At 37.4% G+C, this 21,142-nt stretch overlaps 1 protein-coding gene across 1 annotated transcript; it reads left to right on the top strand.

Moving 5' to 3' along the window:
• The first annotated feature begins 13,321 nt into the window (after positions 1 to 13,321).
• On the top strand, positions 13,322 to 18,614 carry LOC102780317 (cbp/p300-interacting transactivator 3-like). Its single transcript, XM_035909714.2, has 2 exons — positions 13,322 to 13,474; positions 15,451 to 18,614. The coding sequence occupies exon 2, from the start codon at positions 15,457 to 15,459 to the stop codon at positions 16,147 to 16,149; it is 693 nt and encodes a 230-aa protein (XP_035765607.1). The 5' UTR covers positions 13,322 to 13,474; positions 15,451 to 15,456; the 3' UTR covers positions 16,150 to 18,614.
• The last annotated feature ends 2,528 nt before the right edge of the window (positions 18,615 to 21,142 follow it).

Here is a 21,142-nt window from a genome sequence, read left to right as displayed (position 1 = left end):
AAACTGTAGCAGGTCGATGTGTGCGTGCTCAGCTGAATGTTTGCCTTAAGTTCATTTAGGGTGACGTACAACATCTGTTATTTACGTCTAAGTGATTTGATGCCATAATTTCCCATTAATGTGTCATTTATGACAGAAAATGGCATTTATTAACCCTTTTGGTAAATGTAACAAGTAGTTATAATAATTCACACAGTTTTTATTTAAGTTCTTATACTAGTAATTGTGTCACCATTCTGACATTTGCTACAGAGATAAAATTGGTATATTTTGTTAGCTACCCGCAAGGATTTATCCAGATAGATGTTCAATGATGATGGAAAGATGTTCAATCTGCAGAGGTTTATGTACTCCTTTTGTACAGCAGTGTTTCCATCAAAATGCAGCACAAACCTTAATTAAATTTTAACAAAATCATTTGTCTTTTGTTGTGATGGGATTTAGGATTGGTTCTTGTAGAGAACCTGTTCCCAGTAGATCAGTTCCTTGGAACTGTTAACTACCATCCATTCTGCTTATCAGTTCCACTTCCACTACAATCAGCTGGTTCAGTTCATGTGTAAAACACTAAGCTAGCCCAGCTACAACCCAGTGTGATGTTAAAGATGAGTGAATGCCAACCTCAGTCCAGCAGCCATATCCTGATCTTCAACAAGTAATAAATGGATGAGCAGTCAGGCTTGCAGCTTCAATTTGTACCTGTTCATTATTTTAAAAGAGAATCATTAAGGTGATGGCTTAGAAGTGTCTTTGCTCTGGTTTTCATCTTGTCTTTGTGTTGTTGGCTTTGTGTTTTTAGCTAAATACTAGAAGAAAGATCATATGTGTGTCCTTATTAGATTATGGATTTGCCCAATTATATTTATAAGCAGAAGAAATGTCTGACAGATGATCAGTGGAAACACCTGATCGGAATGTTATGTGTCACGGTAAAGACTAATGTACATGTTATATTTTTGTTTTTTATTTGTAATACATTTGCAAGAATTTTAAGCAGAAATTATTTACTTTAACATTCTGTTTAGAATGTTGAGGCAAAACATAAATTTAATGTTGAAAAAGTGAAGCACTTTGACTACTTTCCGGATGCACTTTAGGCTTCAAAGGTACATTTGAGCTACCCAAGCAAAAGGCAAAATTGTCCTCTGTTCTTTTCTTTATGAAATATGTTATTAGGTGAGGACAAATGACAAACACATCTTACCCACAACCAAACACATCTGTACCAGTGTCTAGCTACTGTCCCTTTAAAAGAGCCAAGAGCCTTTTTTTCCACTTCCTCCATGTACAACAGGTGACACTGGGGAGCCCATGGTACATCCATGTTTTTGTCTGTAAAAACCCTCATTGTGCTTAAAATATGTTATGGTAAGGCAGAGGTCTAACTGGGGTGAAGTTGGTTCTGTTTTCCAAGCAGGTGTCTTGTTGTACTGAGGAATGGCTTCTTTTCTGACAGTCTCCATTACCTCAGTTGTAGGTATGAAAGTTAAGAGAAAGACCACATCAAGGGACACTATGGTTTCATCTGGGTCGAGAGTAAGTTTCTGGACCTTGTTGGTGAAGTCGGTAGAGTTTTGATGTGCAAACTGGAAGCTGGTTCCACAGAAGAGGGGCCTGAAAACTGAAGGCTCTCCCTCCCATTCTACTTTTAAATACTCTGGGAACAACAAGTAAGCCTGCAGTGCGAGAGCGAAGTGCTAATAGGGTGATATGGTACTACAAGGTCAAGATGGGCCCTGATTAGTTAAGACCTTGTATGTGAGGAGCAGGATTTTGAATTCAATTCTGGATTTAACAGGAAGCCAATGAAGGGAAGCCAAAACAGGAGAAATATGCTCTCTCTTTCTAGTCCCTGTCAGGACTCTTGGTGCAGCATTTTGGATTAACTGAAGGTTTTTCAGGGAGTTTTTAGGACATCCTGATAATGATGAATTACAGTCGTCCAACCTGGAAGTAATAAATGCATGAACTAGTTTTTCAGCGTCACTCTGAGACAGGATATTTCTAACTTTAGAGATGTTGTGCAAATGGAAGAAAGCAGTCTTACATATTTGTTTACTATGTGCGTTGAAGAACATGTCTTGGTCAAAAATCACTCCAAGGTTCCTCACAGCGTTACTGGAGGCCAAGGTAATGCCATCCAGAGTAAGAATCTGGTTAGACACCATATTTCTAAGATTTTCAGGGCCGAGTACAATAACCTCAGTTTTATCTGAATTAAGAAGCAGCCTTCAGTAATAGTAATAAATCACACAGCAATAGTGCATCCAATATAGTTGTAAAAAGCATGGCAATATATTAAGTAATCCAAAGTATTCAGAATACGTTACTCACATTAAGTAACTTAACGGAATACGTTACAAACTACATTTTGGGGCATGTATTCCGTAATCTGTAGTGGAATACATTTTAAAAGTAACTTCCCAACACTGAAGCCCTCCCATAGGGCTTAAAATCTGGGACTCTCCACCAATTGTTCTTAGAACTGAAGAAGCTGAAGATGAGAGGTGAAACATCTTCAAGGAAACTTGCAACCAAAGAAGTCCAGACGATTTTCTTTCCAACCTCCATTGCATTAGCTAGTTACACAGTTAAGATGAACTTATTACAGACTAAGCAACTTTTTCTTTATAAAAATAACTATGGTTTAACTGATCTAAAGGACTATCTAGTCATGTATTAATCAATATTGTTTGACCCTGCGTGACAAGTATTCTCCCATTTTGAAACAGGACTTCTGCTTAGACTTAGACAGCCTTACATTAATGCATATTATCTTTTTTGAGTCTTTGCAGTTGTATTTCCACATTGTTACACTTCAGTTAGCTAAGTGTTTAATTTATTAAGTCCTGTTTGTGGTGTTGTTTTAAGCAGATTTCTTCTGAGATATTTGTGTTGGCTATAAATTGGTAAAATAAAATTAATTCTCCACCAACTATTTCCCCAGACCTTTTCCATTTCCATTTCCAAGTTACGGACACTGTTGGAGAGTCATCCACACTTTTTCCATCACGTGCTGGACAGTCACAGATATACATTTAGCAAAAAGCTCAGTCCACCATGATTTGCCACAGAATGCCCCATTTCTACATTTCTACTTAAGGTCACCAGACTTGATGGATGTACTTTTTATTATATAATGTGGTAATAGTGAGGTAATAAGGTGGAAACAGGAATATAGTATTGATAGATAAAAAACAAGTAATTAAGGCTATATTAGTAAAGTCATACAGCGAGGACAAACAATTGAAAATGGATATTTTATCTCAACAATAGAGATAGCTGAGTAATATGGCACTGAACTTCATATAAATGACTAATAAATGAGTCAGTCATTTGGGGGTGACAATGTGTAAAAACATATGCCTGTGATAATAATAATAATAATAATATAGTATATAATAAAATGTAAAAATATAATATATAATATTACATATAACAACCTATAGTTATATGTATATTGGTGAATGTTGGTGACTTTTGTGTATCTTACTGTATGTAGTTTATACTGCATAAAGTAAGATAGGAATCATGAAAATGTAATGCAAACAAAAACATTTTCAGTGAACTGATAATGTCTTAAATTCACTTCATGATGAAAAATATACTGTTCATATAGTCCAAGACATGTTATCTTCTGAGAGAGGTAATGTGTGTAAGGCTATGGTTTTTAAGTAATGTAATTAAAGTACACTAACCTGTAATGCAGTAAGAATAGGGTGTTTGAAGAGGTTAACCTGTGGTATGAAAGGGTCAGACACAACCCCAACAGGCACTCGGCAAAAACATAACTTAAGAAATGTGTATCTGGTTAATAACATTCAATGACATCTTCATGCATTGTGTATACATTGGTACATGTCTTTTGGAAATGCGTATTTCAACAGAGATCATGCAGCAGTGACTCATATGGCAATATCACAAGTCAATATGAAAAGACAGTTTTGATGACTATGTACGAACAGCCACATTATGCCACTATTAGTCATTACACTGTAAAAAATGTCCATCTAAACAAACTATTCAAGCTGTATTTATATGTAAAATTATACAGTTTTCAAATTATATAGTTCCATTCAAATTGTAGTGAAAAATACATCTAAAAAACATAAATTAATAATTGAATAAATAAACAAATAAATATGCTCATTGTTATTTAGCTTCTTTTTCTTTTTAAGATGCCAGGAAGCAAGGCTGTTGTCACACACCTGTTTTCACGTTAATGGAGGAGAAGGGTGCAGCATAAAAGATGAATCTACAATTGCCACATCAGACAATAGAAAAATGTATACATTTGAAATAGAGAAACTTTCATCCTCTGTCAGAGTAAGAGCATTTGTGTACTGACAGCTCTAAGACTGGTGTACAAATATTTTTTTCAAAAGATCTCCAAGATATACTGTAAACTGTGAAGATATTTATTTAACAAAGTAAAACAAAAGTGGTAAATACTGCTAAATAAAATGCCCATAATAGAAAATAAACCCCCATGATTGCTATTACCAATGCATAGATAGAAAATACAATGCTTAGTTACAATCAGTTTCAATTCCTATCTCGTACAAATGGTTGTATAATTTGAATTTGGAATTTGTCGACACTGCCATGACAAGAAAGAAATCCTTATTCGTTTGACAGCTTGGCTGATGCAGCATCAGCGTGGAGCACAACCAAACCCACCGAGCCAAGAATCCAAAGATCCAAAGAAAGTCAAACAACTAAGGCTGGTATGTGGGATGATCTCAAATCAGTCAAAACTTGTAGTTTCTTTTAAACAAATGTTTTTTGTTTTGAATGTGTACAGGAGAAGCTTAGTATAGGTACGAAAAAAAAGATGTGACATCTTTTATTCTTACTCTGATGCTACCAGCAAGGTCTGCTCAACCTTGCTGTCAGCTCACATTGGTATCAGATACGGGCTGTGTCCTAGAATAGATATGAATAGTCATCCAAAAGAATCGCTAAGCAGTAAAGGTCTGTCTTGTCAAAAATTTATTTTTCTAAATGCAAGTAAAAAATACTGTCAAGAGAAATGTGATCATTCTCAATAAGTCCTTCAACACCAAAATGACAAAATAGGTTATTTTCCAAAAAGTCCTGCTAGACCATTTGAAAAATAACTCTGTTATAAAGCTGTGGTTATGTGATTAAGCTTAGGCTACATGTGACACTTTCTGTTTGGGGTAACCTTTAAGTAATAATTACACATTTTGGGAAATACCTTATCTGCTTTTGCTTCTTAAGTCTAACGTCACTCAAGTGTAACAAGTATTGTTGTATTAATTTCTCTTAGATCCAGATGTCTTTCTCTGGTGTTGCAGTCACATCTAATAAAATTAATTCCTGGATTTTGTTGGTATTTCCATTTGATGGCTGTCATACATGATAGCAAAAGTAGGCTAATCAGAAAAAGACACAAAAAAGCAAACAAAAAACAGTCTGTATGGAGTTCACGTGTCCTTCCCATGCTCACACAAGTTGTCTCTAAATACTCTGGCTTCCACCCACAAACCCAAGAAAGTCATGGATTAAGTTTACTGCCGCTTCTCAATTGGCTGTGGGTGTAAATGTGAGTGTGATTGGTTGTATGTCTCTGGATTGGACCAGTCTAGACTAGTGACCTGTCCAGGGTGTATCCTACCTTTGAAAGGTGGGATAGAGCCCATCACCCCATGATCCTACGTTGGATAAGTGTAAGAAAATGGATGGATGGATGGATGGATGGATGGATGGAAATCCAGGGGTAAGCAGGATATGGTTAAAGTGAGAGTACAAGAAAAGGCTACAGTGGTAGCTAGACACCTCTACAAAATGAAAAGCACATTTTTAGTAGCAAAATGTTTTTTTACATGGGAGAGCACTAGAGATACACAGTCCATTCCCCATAAAAATTAGAATTACGTAACTCTTTCTGATAAACATAGCTTGAGATTTGTCAGTGTGTTTCACTCTGAAGAGGAAGGTCTTACGAAACACTATAAATAAACAAACAGTATTACACTAGTTCCTGTAGCAGCTTTGTGTTATTGCTTTTCATATACAGAGCATATTAGTAACAACCTCTTCATGTTAATCTGCAGGTGAGAGTGTCAGTAGGCAATAAGCAATGACTTAACAGGACCAGACCTGATCCAGGCAATCAAGACTTGCAAGGATTGCCTAATGGGGGCCGGATGGGGTGGTGAGACAGGCCAAATGGAACTGCTGAAGCACAACACAGCTCACATCAAGAGACCGAGGAATTTGAGAGCAAGACCCCCTTCCCCCCATGCTAACACAGACATTAGTAGAGAAACAGCAACTTGAGCACAGATGCATGAAAGGATGTGGTAGCACACGCTCAAACATAGGGTTATAAAACAACATATGCCCTTGTTTCTACTACATGGAGCAGCAGGTGTAGTAGCAGGTCGGTCTAGTATAAGAGAAAGGAAAGACAAAAAAGAGCACTCTGCTATTCACAACAAGGAATCAAATACTGTGCATACAGTATATATATTTCCTTGTTGTAAATCAAACAGTATAATGTATAAATAATTAAATTCTAATTATTTAAGGATCCTTAAAATTGCAAAAACTTCAAAAAAACATTCAATGAGTAGAAGCAGTAGCCTATTATACTGTAGTTTTCCTTGCTGTACTGTCGACTGAAACACATTTTACTGTACCTAAGAGGCAATTTATTTCAGTGACCTTTTTACAAATCTGTTTGATGGTGCCTTCTCTCCCTCTCTCCCTGGATGAGGCCAATTGGCAGAGAGGGACAGCAGCTGGAGCAGTGGTCTTTTATACTCTATGTGATTACCCTGTGTGCGGCTCTGTCCTATTGCTGACAAAAGTTGCATTTTTTTAAATGCATTAATTAATTAATTAAAGCATTTTAAAAATGCATTAATCATGTTGTGGCAATACATGAAGACCTTATTGGAATAAACATGCAACAGAGTGATATTCAGTGTGAATGAACCAGGTTGAGTAGCGCTGTGGGTGGTTGGAAAGAAAGGGGTAACAAGAAGCACTCGGTAATATGAAACCTGCACATATACAGCATGAGGGACTAATAGAAAGAAAGAGTGCTAAAGAGTCAGAAATAATTGGTCAAGAGATGGTTTTGTCTTTTATCTGCTCAGATACATATAAACAATTTACATCCAATCCAGAAGTTGCAGAGAAGCTATGGTCATTTCATAATGTTGCACAACAGTAATAACATGTAGATACAAAGCTGCAAAAGCATAGTATGTTGGACCCCTGAGTCATGGTATAGATGGAATGCAGTCTACACGAGTAAAGATCAATACCAAAGTGCAGCTGTGTCATTGGCTAACTGTCAGAACACATTTCCTGTCTCACTAAGATCAGCAAGTAATTCTCAGACAAGGTCAAATAAGCAGAATAGTCTGAAGAGTGTTCCCATTATTACATGCAGTAAAATGTTGCTGTTTTCCACAGAATTCCATAAACAAATGAGTTACACGTTGTCCTGGAGTATAAAGGCTCATATTCTTATCATGAAACAAGCAAGTTGTCTTTTATCATCACACCTACCTAAACTTAAAACTGATGAAGATGTATTCAGTGGATTTGCTTAAGTCATGTGCACATGTGTTATTTGGCTCCCATGTGTGGAACCTCATACTGGAAGCATGGATGTTTTCAGCCTATGTGCCACTCTGCAGCTCATAATGTCAACCTTTTATATAAGTCTGTAAATACTGAAGCCTGAATTCAGTCCCAAATATACTGCGTCTACAGTGTTGGGGAGTAATGGAATACATGTACAGGCATTACATATTTAAAATACAAAATATGAGTAACTGTATTCTGTTACAGTTACCGTTTAAAAAGGTGGTATTCAGAATACGGTTACTTTGCTGAAATAAATGGATTACACGGCAGTCTTTTCTTTTTTCATATGTTAGGCTGTCCCCTCTCTATTTTTGGTAATTCCACGCCGGTGGAAACGCATTAAGAGGCTCTAATGCCTATGTCTCAATTTCGCGGCCCATGTCATCCCCCACTTGCGGCCCGCATAATGACGTGAAGAAATATTTTTTTTAATTATTGTTCAAAAAATTATTTAATATGAAGGCAACAGGCAGAGCCCTAAAGAATGTAGTCTAATGGGCAGTGTAGCCCAGTTGTAAGTAAGCTATTAAGACTCAACTCTATACTGTGTTCGTGTTTTCCTCCAAAACAATAAGTTCCGTTAGCGCAGCCTTTCAACACCTCTCTCTGTCTCTTGCTGGCAAAGTTGACCCAGACAACAAAATAAAGCTAGTTTTCAGCTACGAGCCCGAAACAGAACCCAGCATATTAGCCAGAGGTCCCTTTACTATGGTTCAGAGCCGCGGACCTGTTTTATATATGCGCGGAATGGTTTTCTATACGAGATCTAATGACCTAATGTCCACCCTACTGTTACTCATTTTATATTACAATTTAAAAATCCAGTTTGTATTGCTATGGCGAGTAACCTTCAGTAATAGTAATAAATCACACAGCAATAGTACATTCATATAGTTGTAAAAAGCATGATAATATATTAAGTAATCCAGTATTCAGAATACATTACTGTCAATGAGTAACGTAACGGAATACATAATAATACAAAATACATTTGGAATACATTTTAAAAGTAACCTTCCCAACACTGTGAGTCTACAACCCAGAAGAATGCTTCGGCAAAACTGTTCACTGAATGGACAGATAGCATAGTAATCAGGCATGTTCAAATGTTTGTGGTTAAATCTATTACTGGTAACACAAAATCTGTAGTTTAATATACTACTGAGATGACAGCAGCTGAAACTTGGTCGAACCTGCGTTATTTAAAAGGACAGTGAAGCCACGCACACCAGCAAATCTACAACAGAATAACTAAACAGAAAAGAATCAAGCTGTTACAATGGCCCCAGTCAAAGTCCAAATCTTCAGACTGGACTACATTGAGTCCTGTGAAAACTTTCCTTTTCACATCAGTATAGTTATGCATTGGCTTGGGAGCCAGAGTAGGTGCTCAGAGGTTGTTTTTTAAGATTCGTTAGGAACCATGAAGTTTGGCTTAGCAACACTAACATGAGGACACGGCTAATCTGCCTCCATACAAATGTAACAAAGCTGCCAGCATTTGTAAATCCCACTCATTCACTTAATTTTCCATTTTTTAAAAATCTTAAAATGAACACTTGCTATTTTGCACAGGTATTGGATAATTTATTGAGTAAATAGAGTGATTCTCCCCAGTTTAGTAGCCACATAATGAGCAAGAATTCACTCTTCCTAGCTGAGAAAGTTGTAATAAGTGTGATTTAGAAGTGACTTTGGGTGGATTTATTTTTCTTTAATAAAGGCTGAATAAAAGAAGAAAAAGCCAGCTTGGCTATGTCTAAAGATAAAATAATCTAATCTATATAGCTATCTAGCTATCTATTCTATCTCTCTATCAAGATAGATGTGTAAAAGTTACAAAATATAACTTTATATCTGCTGTCCATATATGTGAATTATACAGTCTTGGCTTATATTCTTCTCTCTCTAAAAGTCTGTTCTTATACAGCACACAAAATTTAATTTTGAAGAAAATATATTTTGTCTGAGACTATGTTTGTGCTGTTTCAAAAACACTTTGTAATGAACATATCTCTATTATTTAATTTCTTTCTTTCAGGTTATTATTCGGATAATAATCATATACTGGATGGATTAGAACTGCTGGCCAAATAATATGAAATTAATTTAAAATAATGGTTTGATATAAGTGTTGAAGACTCTTTTCCTTGGCTGAACTCTTGAGGGGTTTTCAGAATGCACTCATCTTTTGAATTCTAGATTATGTGACTACAGTAAAACACATTTCCTTCAAAATATAACAGAAAATGAATTTTAGCTATACAGGAACTACATATATCAATCAATCAATCAGTCAATCAATCAATCAATCAATCAATCAATCAAGCAGTCAATCGATACTTTATTTGTATAGCACATTTAAAAGACCAGAGGTACTCCAAAGTGCTTCTCAATAGTAAAATATGAAATAAAATGAATTACATATCAGATACATAGAGTGCAAATACATTTCCAGACAAAACATCTATCTATTATTGTAAATTATTAACTCGTTACATTTATGCATTTATGCATTTATGCATAATGCTATTTTAATTAACTTACTTATTTAAAAGTAAGTTATAACAGAATTAAATAAATGGCAATAATTCAAGTGAGAGATGCACAAAGTACTGAGAAAGGAAAAGTATTCAGTAATTGAATCTCTGGAAGTCTGCACCCTAAAGAACCACAGTTGTAGTTGTATTCATCAAAATAACCAGTTGTACTCACTGAAATCAACATCTCCTAAATAAAGTGAAGAGCCTGTGGCTGCAGACCAAATCATACAGTGTTCTCCCAGACAATAAACACAATGGTCAAGTGAAAAGAGGATTAGAAAGAGGCTGCGAGTCTGGATGACTTTAGGGGCCCAAAAATAGGACACATTCCTCTACGGCAAAGGGTGTGTGTGTATGTCAACAGGAATACATACCAAGCTCCTGCTGAGGGGGCCTAACTTTCCCCACACAGGAAGACAGCCCAAAAACAAAAGAACTAGCTGGTGTGAGCTGGCTCTGGAACAGGACGGAGGTGGATTAATTTCGGAACACAAAGGATTTTCTGAATTTTACTTTGAAGTTTTGACATAAGTACCTAGATATTTCACTGTGAAGTTAATGCGTAATTTTTTTGTCTTTGTCTGTTAGTAGTTTAGTGCAACACTGTCTCCTAAAAATAAAATGTATTTATCTTATATTATGTATAAGGCCAATTATATTATAATGTCTGTGAGGGGTATACAGTTTGAACGGTGTACAATTTCCTCATGCATACGGTCCAGTGATTTTATTTCATAGTTATTATTGTACATGTACCCTTACATTATTCTCATATCTATACGCTCAGGACAAAAATGCACTGATTATGGCTTTAGGTAATATTATTTCCTGAAGCTAATAAGTATAGGAACAGAAAAACTGGGAAAATTTGCAGTTGCAGAAACTGGTGCTGTATTTGCAATAACAGTAACAATAATAAAAAGTGCTCCATGTCCCAACTGTTTTAATGATTCCTAAATTCTACTTGCTAACCTTTAATTTTGTAGTGAAAAATCTCTCTATATAGAACATGAGTATAAATGTGTGCGTGAAAGATTTCAGTGTGGTTTGAGAGCTCAACACAGTTCTGAAATTGCCTGTTAAGGTGGCACATTAGGGTCTTTTTACAGCTTATGCTGGTTACCAGTCCATTTCAGGGCTCTGTACAAACCTCTGCACAGCTACCACAAAGACATTTCTTCTGCTGGCTGTGGCAAGTGCAGGTATTATTATTAAAAGGTGCTATGTGGAGGTTCTCGTGGTTGTATGAGTGTTGCCATTTTTACCTTCGCTGTTACCCGACACCTTCATAGAAAAAAGGATAGTTTCAGGGCATACATCCATACATTCCATTTTTTGTAGATATCTTTAAATAGCGTCAGTAGTCATTTACTTTAAAAAGAATGTAAAAGGTGCTAAAAACAAAAACATATTGCAACTTTTCAAACATCTCTGCACTTTTGATGTTTTATTTATAAAGTCCACAATGGGGTTGGCCCAAGGCATTAAAACTTTTAACCCTAGGCGTAGTAGCCTGTTCCATGTAGTTCATAAATGTAGCTCTTCTGACTATTCCTAATGCTATGTTTAGACTCCACAATAACAACATGGCAACAGGAAAATGAAATGTAAAATCAAAAAAGAAATCACCAACTGTATCATTGCATTATCAGTGCAATTTGTATCGGTGTAAAGTAACTACATCCTTATTTAGAACGCTTCTCAACAGCCAGCTAAATAGACTTATACGTGGTTGCTTTAGCTTTCTTTATTTTACATACACACGACAGCCAGTATCATCCCAGCCATTGTTTGTTTACATTCCTGTTTTAGGTAGTCTTTAATGGCACGTCATTAAAGATGACATCACATAGGTTGCCAATGACAACTGGCAGGCAAGCTACAACTGGTTGGTGACTAAAGTCAAGTCTTCCTTTAAGCTTGGCCAGGTCCATGAAAGAACGTGCCAGGGTGACCTTCTTGTGCAGTGCAGTGTGAACTTGTCATATGCCTACACTTAAAAACAAAGGAAGCAGAACCTTCACAGTCCTAGCTGAACAGCTTACCTGAAGTTTAGACTGACTTAGAGGAGTATTATACTTGGTTGTGCACAGGAATACAGATAACTACATAGACACCGCAGATAAGTAGTTAGTCCTTTTTTTGAAGTCTGCCTAAATGGCTTACATAGTTAGTGTAGTCAAAGAAACTGGAAAGCATAGAGGACCCTCATTAGTATGGTGGATCTGTTTTTTTTAAAACTGTCTAGATTAAGATGTTAGCCGTTTCAGAGCCTGGGTTTGGTTTATGCTACTGTGTCCATTAACGTATATCATATTGGCCATTGTTGTAGACTGGCAGTGTGACCAGGAAGCAGAGGGTTGGTTGCTTATGGAAAATACTACAGAATGTAAAGTGGCCATGGTAATGAAAAAACCAGAAGCATCATCAAAGGTTGCAAGAGACAAGAGAAAGCCACACAATGGGAAAGCAGCCCTAGCTCCAGAGAGATGAAATGACTAAAGGTCTGTAAGCTTATCTACAAGCTACAAGTTACACAATGGAATTTAATAGTAATTTGTTGGAATTTACTCTAAATCCCCGTCCCTTTTGTAATAGCCTATTTTAACATTTCCTTCTAGCAGTTTGTTCTTTGTCTTTTTTGTAATTGTAATTTTCAGCGGGTTAGTTTTTTTTCTGTTCTCCTATTCTATGAACAGTCCATTTATTTACTGTTTCTTTCCCCTGTAAACACTTTTTTAAAAAGTGCTCTATAATGACACTTTATAGTGGACTTTACAGTACAGAACTATTCCGGAGTAATGCTGTAAAACACCTTGCTCAAATGATTTCCTCTACAGCTGTGGGGCTTTTGCTTTGCCTACAGTCGTTACCGATGCGCTTTGCACAGAACTCTTCCAGTTAAGAGAGTATGGATCATTGCTAATAAAAGTACAAGTGTAATGAAAGCAGGCGGCAGTGAAATCACCCCGGGACCACAGCGGGGCTGAACGGGTCTCTTCTGCTCTGGTGTATCCGTGGAAGTAGTTAGCGAACGTTTCTTTGCACAGTGATTAAGGGGGCGGACCAATAGCAACAAAGGAGACGGAGAGGAAGGTGGCTCCTCCTCTCCCTATCTCTCTCTCGCTCTCTCTGTGCTTTATAGATGTACATAATCCCTGAGATGACCCAGAAAACAAACTCCTCTGACTGCCGAGACATTGCAGAGTTCGCCGCAGGGCTGCATGTAGCCGGAGCATCAGCTGAAGGAACTACGCCGGCACTGATCCAACTTCTCAGCCGATTCCACAATAAAATATCGGGTAGGTGTCATCTTGCTATTTAAACAGGTTGAAAGGCACCTCTTCGCCTTTGTCCTGTGGAGTATTTTCGTATTTCGCTACATAATTACACATAGAGAGACTGGTTGGATTCGGACGGAATCAATCATATTTCACCTTGCCACTTACTTTAACGGCATTATAGGTTTTCTGTTGCGGTCTTATCGCACCAAATGATAAAAAAGAATCCGTAACGATGTGGATAAAAAAGAGGTTTCGTGCTTCTGTAATAATGACTATTATCCTCCCTCAGACTATCAAAGTGCCATTTGAATTATAATAACGATCAGTACATAAGCTCCACAGAGGGGATATAATTAGATATCACAAGAGCAGAATATTATAAGGATGGTTTAGGCTATTGAGGAAAGTCTCTTGTTTTATCAGCACTAAAAGGGTTGAATTGATACAAGCAGCCAGGGGCAAAGGCTGAGTTCATTCTAGGATGGTGGTATTTTAAAAACCTGAAACCTCTTTGTTTTTCCACACTCAAGCATTCTTTTCATGGTTTGCTCTAGATCTGTTTTCACAACCATCCCATTTAGAGGCAGCTCATGGAATAATGTCATCATTTTAACAAGCTAATTATGTTCACTGAGTGGGATCTGTTTGCCATGTAGGAAATCTTAATGTGAGATGTTTAGTAAGGACAGAGGTGTTGTGTGTTGAGCTTGAGGGGGGTGGTTTTGAAAAGCATTTCTCTGTGTCCTTTGGGCTGCAAGGGTATTGCTGCCCTCCCTTGTTAGTGTGAGACTGAGGGGTAATTCACTGATGGTGTAATTTTGGAGGCTTTGACTTTTTTTTTTTTCCACACAGGAAAATAAAGTGTTCAAATAGAGAAGCAGAAATCATAGAAGCTGAGGGAAATAAGTTTTTAACCAATTATGTTTGTTTTGTTGTTTTGTTGTTTCAAGGGACTTGAATTAAGTGATGCAGTGTCACACCTTTGTTAAATCATAAGCCCCTGAAAAGAGGCATGACAGTAAAATGGTCTCACCTGATCCGCTAAGATCAAGATATCCCAACTTGGTCACTGAATCGTAGTTTTTCCATCATCTGCAGTCAGTTTTTGTGTGTTTCTGTGCCTCTAACTGGTAACTGAGATTTCAGCTGTCTTAATTTATACATGCTAACATATAGAAGTGTTTATAGGTGTTATTTGAAAAAACTGTAGGGACCTATACAATAGATTTACAGCACAATTGGGTTAAAATATTGTGCTTGGTCAGCATGTTTTTATATACTGTTGTATATGCATACACATACTTTTTAGGATCAAGTTGGATATAGCTGCAGGCTTAAATTGTTATTTTGCTCTAAAAATATTTTTATAAACATGGGAATCATATGTGAATAGCTGGAGCTCCAGGAACATTTCATGTGTCTAAATTATTACATGCAATGGTGATACTACATGAGATAAAATAACATGGAAAATGCAAAAATGGAGGTTTAGATAAGATGCACAATTACTTAAATAAGCTGGTGTAATACATACAGCATTCCAGATCTTCCACACAACTTTTGTTTGTAATGCAGGTTTTTAAAGTTTTATGTCCAGCCCAAAATAAACCTGTTGACAACACTTTTGGGTGAATTGTACCAAATACAATTGATTTTTTTCCTTTGCCAAATATTAGATCATTGGAAATGTTCAAACTGTTAAATTTAATTGAAAAGTGGCATTGATGAAAGTTAACAACTTTAGCATTAGCTATCTTGGCAATCAAAAAAAACCCTGCTTGAGTTCTCCTTGAGTTATTCCTTATTTTGTTGTTCTAGAAAGCCCTTAAAAAGCTGGTTTCTCACTTGTCCTTATGAATAAATAGAACTTTTGCAATATGTAAAGTGGGTTCTTGCCAGTTTAAACTGTACATATATTAAACTTGTCTACTTTATGCAATGGGTTCTATTTCAAATCTAATGGTATATTGTGCTGGTTGTTATTGGTTTTGTAGGGCGACATGGCTGAACACATGATGATGCCCATGAACCATGGCTTCAGGATGGGCATGAATGGGCCACCACAGCACAACTGCCAGCGCAGTCTGCCCAATGGCCAGGTAATGCACTATGGCAGGAACCCTCAGAGCAATATGGAAGCTGCCATGAGACAGAGACCGGGTATGGTGGGACCTGGAGGGATGGTCCCTGTGAATGGAGCTCCCATGGCCAACCACCACCACCAAATGATGTCTGGTAACATGATGTACAATGGCCAGTGTCCACAGCAACAGCAACAGCACCACCACTTGCACTCTCAGCAGCAGCAGCAGCAGCAGCAGGGAGCACACCCACAGCAGTACCTCCCTGGGAATCTCACTTCGCAGCAGCTCATGGCCAGCATGCACCTGCAAAAACTCAACACTCAGTATCACGGACACCCGCTGAGCTCAACTAATGGTCACCATCTGCCGAATGGTCCACAGTACCGGATGGGCCCGGCCCAGCTTTCCAGCATGCAACACATTAGTGGGCCTTTGGGGCTGAATGGTATGGACATGGATCTGATCGATGAGGAGGTTCTGACTTCACTGGTACTGGAATTTGGTTTAGATCGCATTCAGGAGCTACCTGAGCTCTTCCTGGGACAGAATGAGTTTGACTTCATATCAGACTTTGTGTGCAAACAGCAGCCGAGCACAGTGAGCTGTTGAGGAATTTAGTTGAAAAGTGTTTGGTTTGTTTGGATTCAACAGCCCAAAGAATGACTGAATGGCCACAGTAGCACAGCGAGAGGAGACAATCCCCCTGTTCTGTTTGGGTATTTCTGTATTTGTGTATATGACAGTGTCTGGTACAACTTCACGATGACATGCCTGTGAGTTGTTGAAGAACTGTAATGGGCAAAAATGCAGAAACAACACCAGGTTTCTCTGCTTTGAGACGGTGCCAGCAAGATCCGCTGCCTTTGGCCAAATTGGGGCATCCTGATGCAGCGGGCTCCGTCTGTACCCATCTGGCCCACAGCACATGTGCCTACAGTGCCAAGGCTTTTGGACAATTGTAAATTTAACAAACACAATGAGAAAAGCTGACCTAAAAGACTGTCATTCTGGGTCCACCAGATTTGGTGTAATCTTTTAAAATGTTTTATCTCTGATGACAATTTTAACTAGTAGCAGACTATAGATCATACAAATTTATAAAAAGGTAGTTCTCTGAATTTGCTTATATGAGGAAGTAAGGATTTTTGTGTGCATATTGAAGGCTGGCTCTTCAAAACGGACTTTCTTCAAAAGATGACATTTCCTTGAAGAGCAGGGAAATGAAGTTGTGCATCATTCCAGAGTGGCACATTTTAGTTTCTTTTGTGGGTAAAATGTGCTACATTGATTATTTCTCTTATAATGTCATTTAACTGACTGACTAGGTGAAATCTGCATTGCATCTGTTTCCTGCTAAGTAACCATGATTGAAACATTGGCAAAGTAGCACATTTCCTTGAGTCTTGGCTTTAACAAAGCTTTTATTTGTGCATCAGAGTCTCACCACTCCATGTCTGACATTCATATATGTGTTACAAGACAGGTTACTGCTGTATAGAACTGCAAGAACAGATACAAGGTGAACGCCCTCTTAGCATCTCAAAAACTGCATAATTATGGCCTATTTAAAGTGTTAAGGAAAGTTAGACCCACAACAAAATCAGTTACTGGTGGCATAGCTAATGCTTAAATTTGTTTTCCAAAACAGGATTTTTAAAAAATGCATTTGATTGCAGTTTTTGTGTGCTTAGTGTGTACGTTTGTGGAATAAGGTATTTAAATCCCACCGAAGGGCATCCTCATCCCAAAAGTCATCGGTTGGTAAACCGATCAAGAGACTGCGCAGAGAGAGGGAATGATAGAGAGAGAGATTTTGGCCTGTGGACACAATGCGTGGACACAGCACTCGGTGCAGCACTTAGTTTAATCATTATTTAAATCTGTCACTACCTGTGGCATTGATTTCATTAGACTGGAAGAGCAAACAAGTAGCAAAGCTGATGTTTTTGGCCATAAATGAGCTTGTTCTGCTGTGTTTCTACTGACAGGATTTGAATTACATGTTCTCACACGCTTGTCTTTACTGAGGTCAGCTTGTGCATTCTCTAGTGACTCAGTAATTATAAAATGGACATATATGATGACTTTTTCTAAAAGTAATTAGGTTTTTGGTCAAAGGTGAAGCCTTTCCACAGCAGGTTGGATGCGTGATAACTTTCTGTGCTCTTTGTGGAACTGTCAGAAGAGCCAGGGCGACACTGTGTTAATCTGTTCCAACACACCTGTGCTGCGATTCCTGCGTCTCACTGGAGATCTGCCATCTTGAAGCTCTTGAGTCCAACAATGGGCACTGAAATGCTGTTGTAAAGAGAGAATAAGTGCCAGCACTCTGCTTCACTTTCTCCCTGCCAGAATTGCAGACACACTCACAACCTCATAGTTAAGGTGGAAATTCTTCTGGCCTTAGCAAGACAGTGGCCTCTGATTACCGCTGTATCAACAAGCGCAGCCTTTTTGTGTATTGTATGTTTGTACTGTAGACTAGAGCTGAAGCTGATCTAGATACATTTAAGGTACTTTCAAAAAAAATGTTTAAAAAAGCATTGTCAGAAATAAATGTAAGTCAGTGGCTGATTTTGATGTATTGACAAGAGATTATATCCTACTATTTTGTTTATTTGTTTGTTTAGCAAAAAAGTGTGTAGATGTTTTTGGGTGCAGGGCCTGAAGCTTTAAGACCAAGTGGACTGCATGTGTTGAAGGATGCAAGAGGAATGCCACTGCTTTCTCACAAAGCAGCTGAGAATGTACAGCACAGTACTTTGTGGGAGCTTGTCTTACAATGGTAGATAAACATGTGAGATTGTAATCCTTATTCCAAATTACACACCATTAATTTGGGTGACAACCCACCCGCCTACCCTCCCCCACACATTCTCCTCATCCTCCTCCTTTCCCACTTCCACAAAGCTTTTGTAATGTTATTGATTATATTTGAAGAAAATGTATTTATTTTCAAATAAAATATTTATTTAAAGTGCTGTTTTTAATTGTATGTCAGTGATTTCTTAAACCACTGTTAAAAGGAGCCAAACATGTAACTTGTCATAAAGATACAGCACTGTTGATATATACCGAGAGCCTTGAGAGATGCTCTTTATTTGCCTGATCTTTTTTTATTGGTTCTCAAGACTTCCACACCCACAATAAGCAAGCGGAAGAGCAAAGTACAAGTTACATATCCTAAATTGTAGTGAGTCAGCACTCTGTCAACACAGAGAATGTTTTTGTTGATTCATTGTGTTATATAATTTTTTTTAAAAAAGTTCAACAACCTGCAAAGTAACAGCATACCAGAGTAAAGATTTATAAATACATACATACTAAATGGCTCAAATGGCTCACAGAGACATCCTCCCACACTGACACATTTAAATGACAAGTCTTGTTTTCTCTTATGGCCTTTATTTCTCTCTGTTAGTGCTGAATAAAGAGCTCACTGCACATTTCCAGCTAGAAGTTTTGCTCTACCATTTTTCTAAAAGAACAGCTCTGTGGGGACTTACGATTAAAAAAAAGTCTAATTGAAATTCTAATTAGCTGTGCAGTAAAGTCATACTACTAGACCTCAAATACACGTGCTGTTTTACATGGTGTTCGTCAAGGCAGGATTTTGTCCTTGAGCTGTTTTTAATAGGTTGCTGAAAACTGTGAGAACTGGTGCAGGCTTGCAGGAACCCAAATCTGTAGAAGGACAGACACGAGTAGCATCTAAGATTTGTGCCACTAGCCATGGGTTGCAGACAGTCAAGTGCTAAGTAACCCAAACCAAAATGTTGTCCATCCTCTAAACAATTAATCCATGATGTTTTATTAAGTAAAATCTAAGAAAGAAGCCTGCATTACATTGCCTACACAATTAAAGTTATTTTAAAATGACTAAAGTAAATGAATTAAAACACATAGGCTTTATACTGGAATATAATGAATTGTGAATAAACACTATGTAGCAGGTTCAGAAATTTGCTGGACTTAGGAAACATTTTTGTCTTCATGACAAATGAGAGAAACACAAATAAAGATAAATAAGGTGTAAAAACAAAGACTATATAAAATAATTGAAATAATGAAAAGGTAATGCTATGCAGCAATGTGCAAAGGTTTTAAAGCCCTTGTAAGGATGCTTTCAAAATTGCAGTGGTTCAATCAGCTATTTCATAAAATTGAACTCAAATCACTTCTCATTGACTAATCTGCATATAGTTGTTAACCCTGAGACCAAAGTCATCATAGGTACACTATAGACTGCTGAGACCACCAAGAGTCAAACCCACTGCCTTTTGGTTTCATCTTGAAATTCTCTCCAGGAAATTTCTAAACAAAGTCAGGGACAAAGTCTGAGTCCAAAGCTCACAGGGAACAGTGCTGACCAAGCTGTCAGTAAAGGTGGAAAGGACTACAGACTAAGCAGATTTCAAAGACGTATACCAGGAATGATTACTTGGCCATCATATCTGTCTGTGTATCTATCTATAATTGTCTCAATGTCTGCAACAGAAGGATATAATCAAGGCTTCAAACCTCAGAGTGTTAAGGTTGTTCCAATCACGTTGGACAACTTGGAAGGTTCTGCGGTAACAACAACATTTCGGGCTGAACATTCGCTCTCTTCTTGTATTTGCAGCTACATCTTTATGACTCTAGCTAAATGAAAGTCTAAAGCAGCTGCACATAATTCTTTGCTAATCTATTAAAATGTAAGCCTTGCAAGCTGAATTAAAGTACCACTATGGTGCCTTACACCTGTTTCCTGTTCTGAATTAGGTTCACCTTTTTCTACACCAACACTTGCCAGCAAATAGTTGAATAGATATTACACATTTAAGAAAAATTAACAGTCTCTAATTATAACAGACAGAATATCAACCAAATAAAAAAAACAGATTATATAACAGTTATAAATTGATTTACAAGTCATTGAGTGAAATTAGTATTTGATCATTAAGCAAAACATGGCTTAGTATTTGGTGGAGAAACCCTTGTTAGCAAGCATATCTGTGAAACATTTCTTGTTACCAGGTTTGCATACATATCAGGATACATAGCAGTAAGATTGAGACTAGCTAGGCCATTCCATGACCTCAGCTTTTCATTAGCCACTCCATTGTTGCATTGAAGGCCGATTTAAGATCCATCGTCAGTGTTCTGGCTAAAGGAAAGAGGTTTTCTTAATCTGTTACTACCAAAAGGGCTTTCTGAGCTCCCTGCTCGAACATGACATGCCCAAAATGAATGGAATATTTCTCTGCAAAAACAAACTCTGTGTAAACAATCTTGGTATTAAAATAAACTAACACTTGTGAGATTTCATCAGAGGTGTAAATATTGCAGCAGATGTTACTGTGTCAAAGTGAATAAGCTGGAACACAGAAAAAGTAAGTCAATTTTTTCCTCCAATTGTTTTTATTTTTTAGCATATAACCCCTTTAAAATTATGCTTTAGTTCAGATTTTAATTCAGAAAATCAGTAATCAACATATAAACATCCTCTGTGCAAAGATTTATGCTTCTAATGTGAAACAGTGAAAAATGACTGTACATTTGATAAATAAATATTCAGGCATTGTGCAGTTTGTCCAATTTTGGCACACTAGAGACCATA

This window comes from Neolamprologus brichardi, chromosome 22 (assembly GCF_056152115.1).
Source record: "Neolamprologus brichardi isolate AB-2024 chromosome 22, ASM5615211v1, whole genome shotgun sequence".
In the NCBI taxonomy this organism is placed as follows: Eukaryota; Metazoa; Chordata; class Actinopteri; order Cichliformes; family Cichlidae; genus Neolamprologus; species Neolamprologus brichardi.
The sequence above is the reverse complement of the archived record's forward strand: the minus strand, read 5'-3'. Positions and strand labels throughout refer to the sequence as shown.

Excerpts from the sequence above, each read along its gene's own strand:
- LOC102780317 (XM_035909714.2), top strand. The coding sequence starts at position 15,457 with ATGGCTGAACACATGATGATGCCCATGAACCATGGCTTCAGGATGGGC.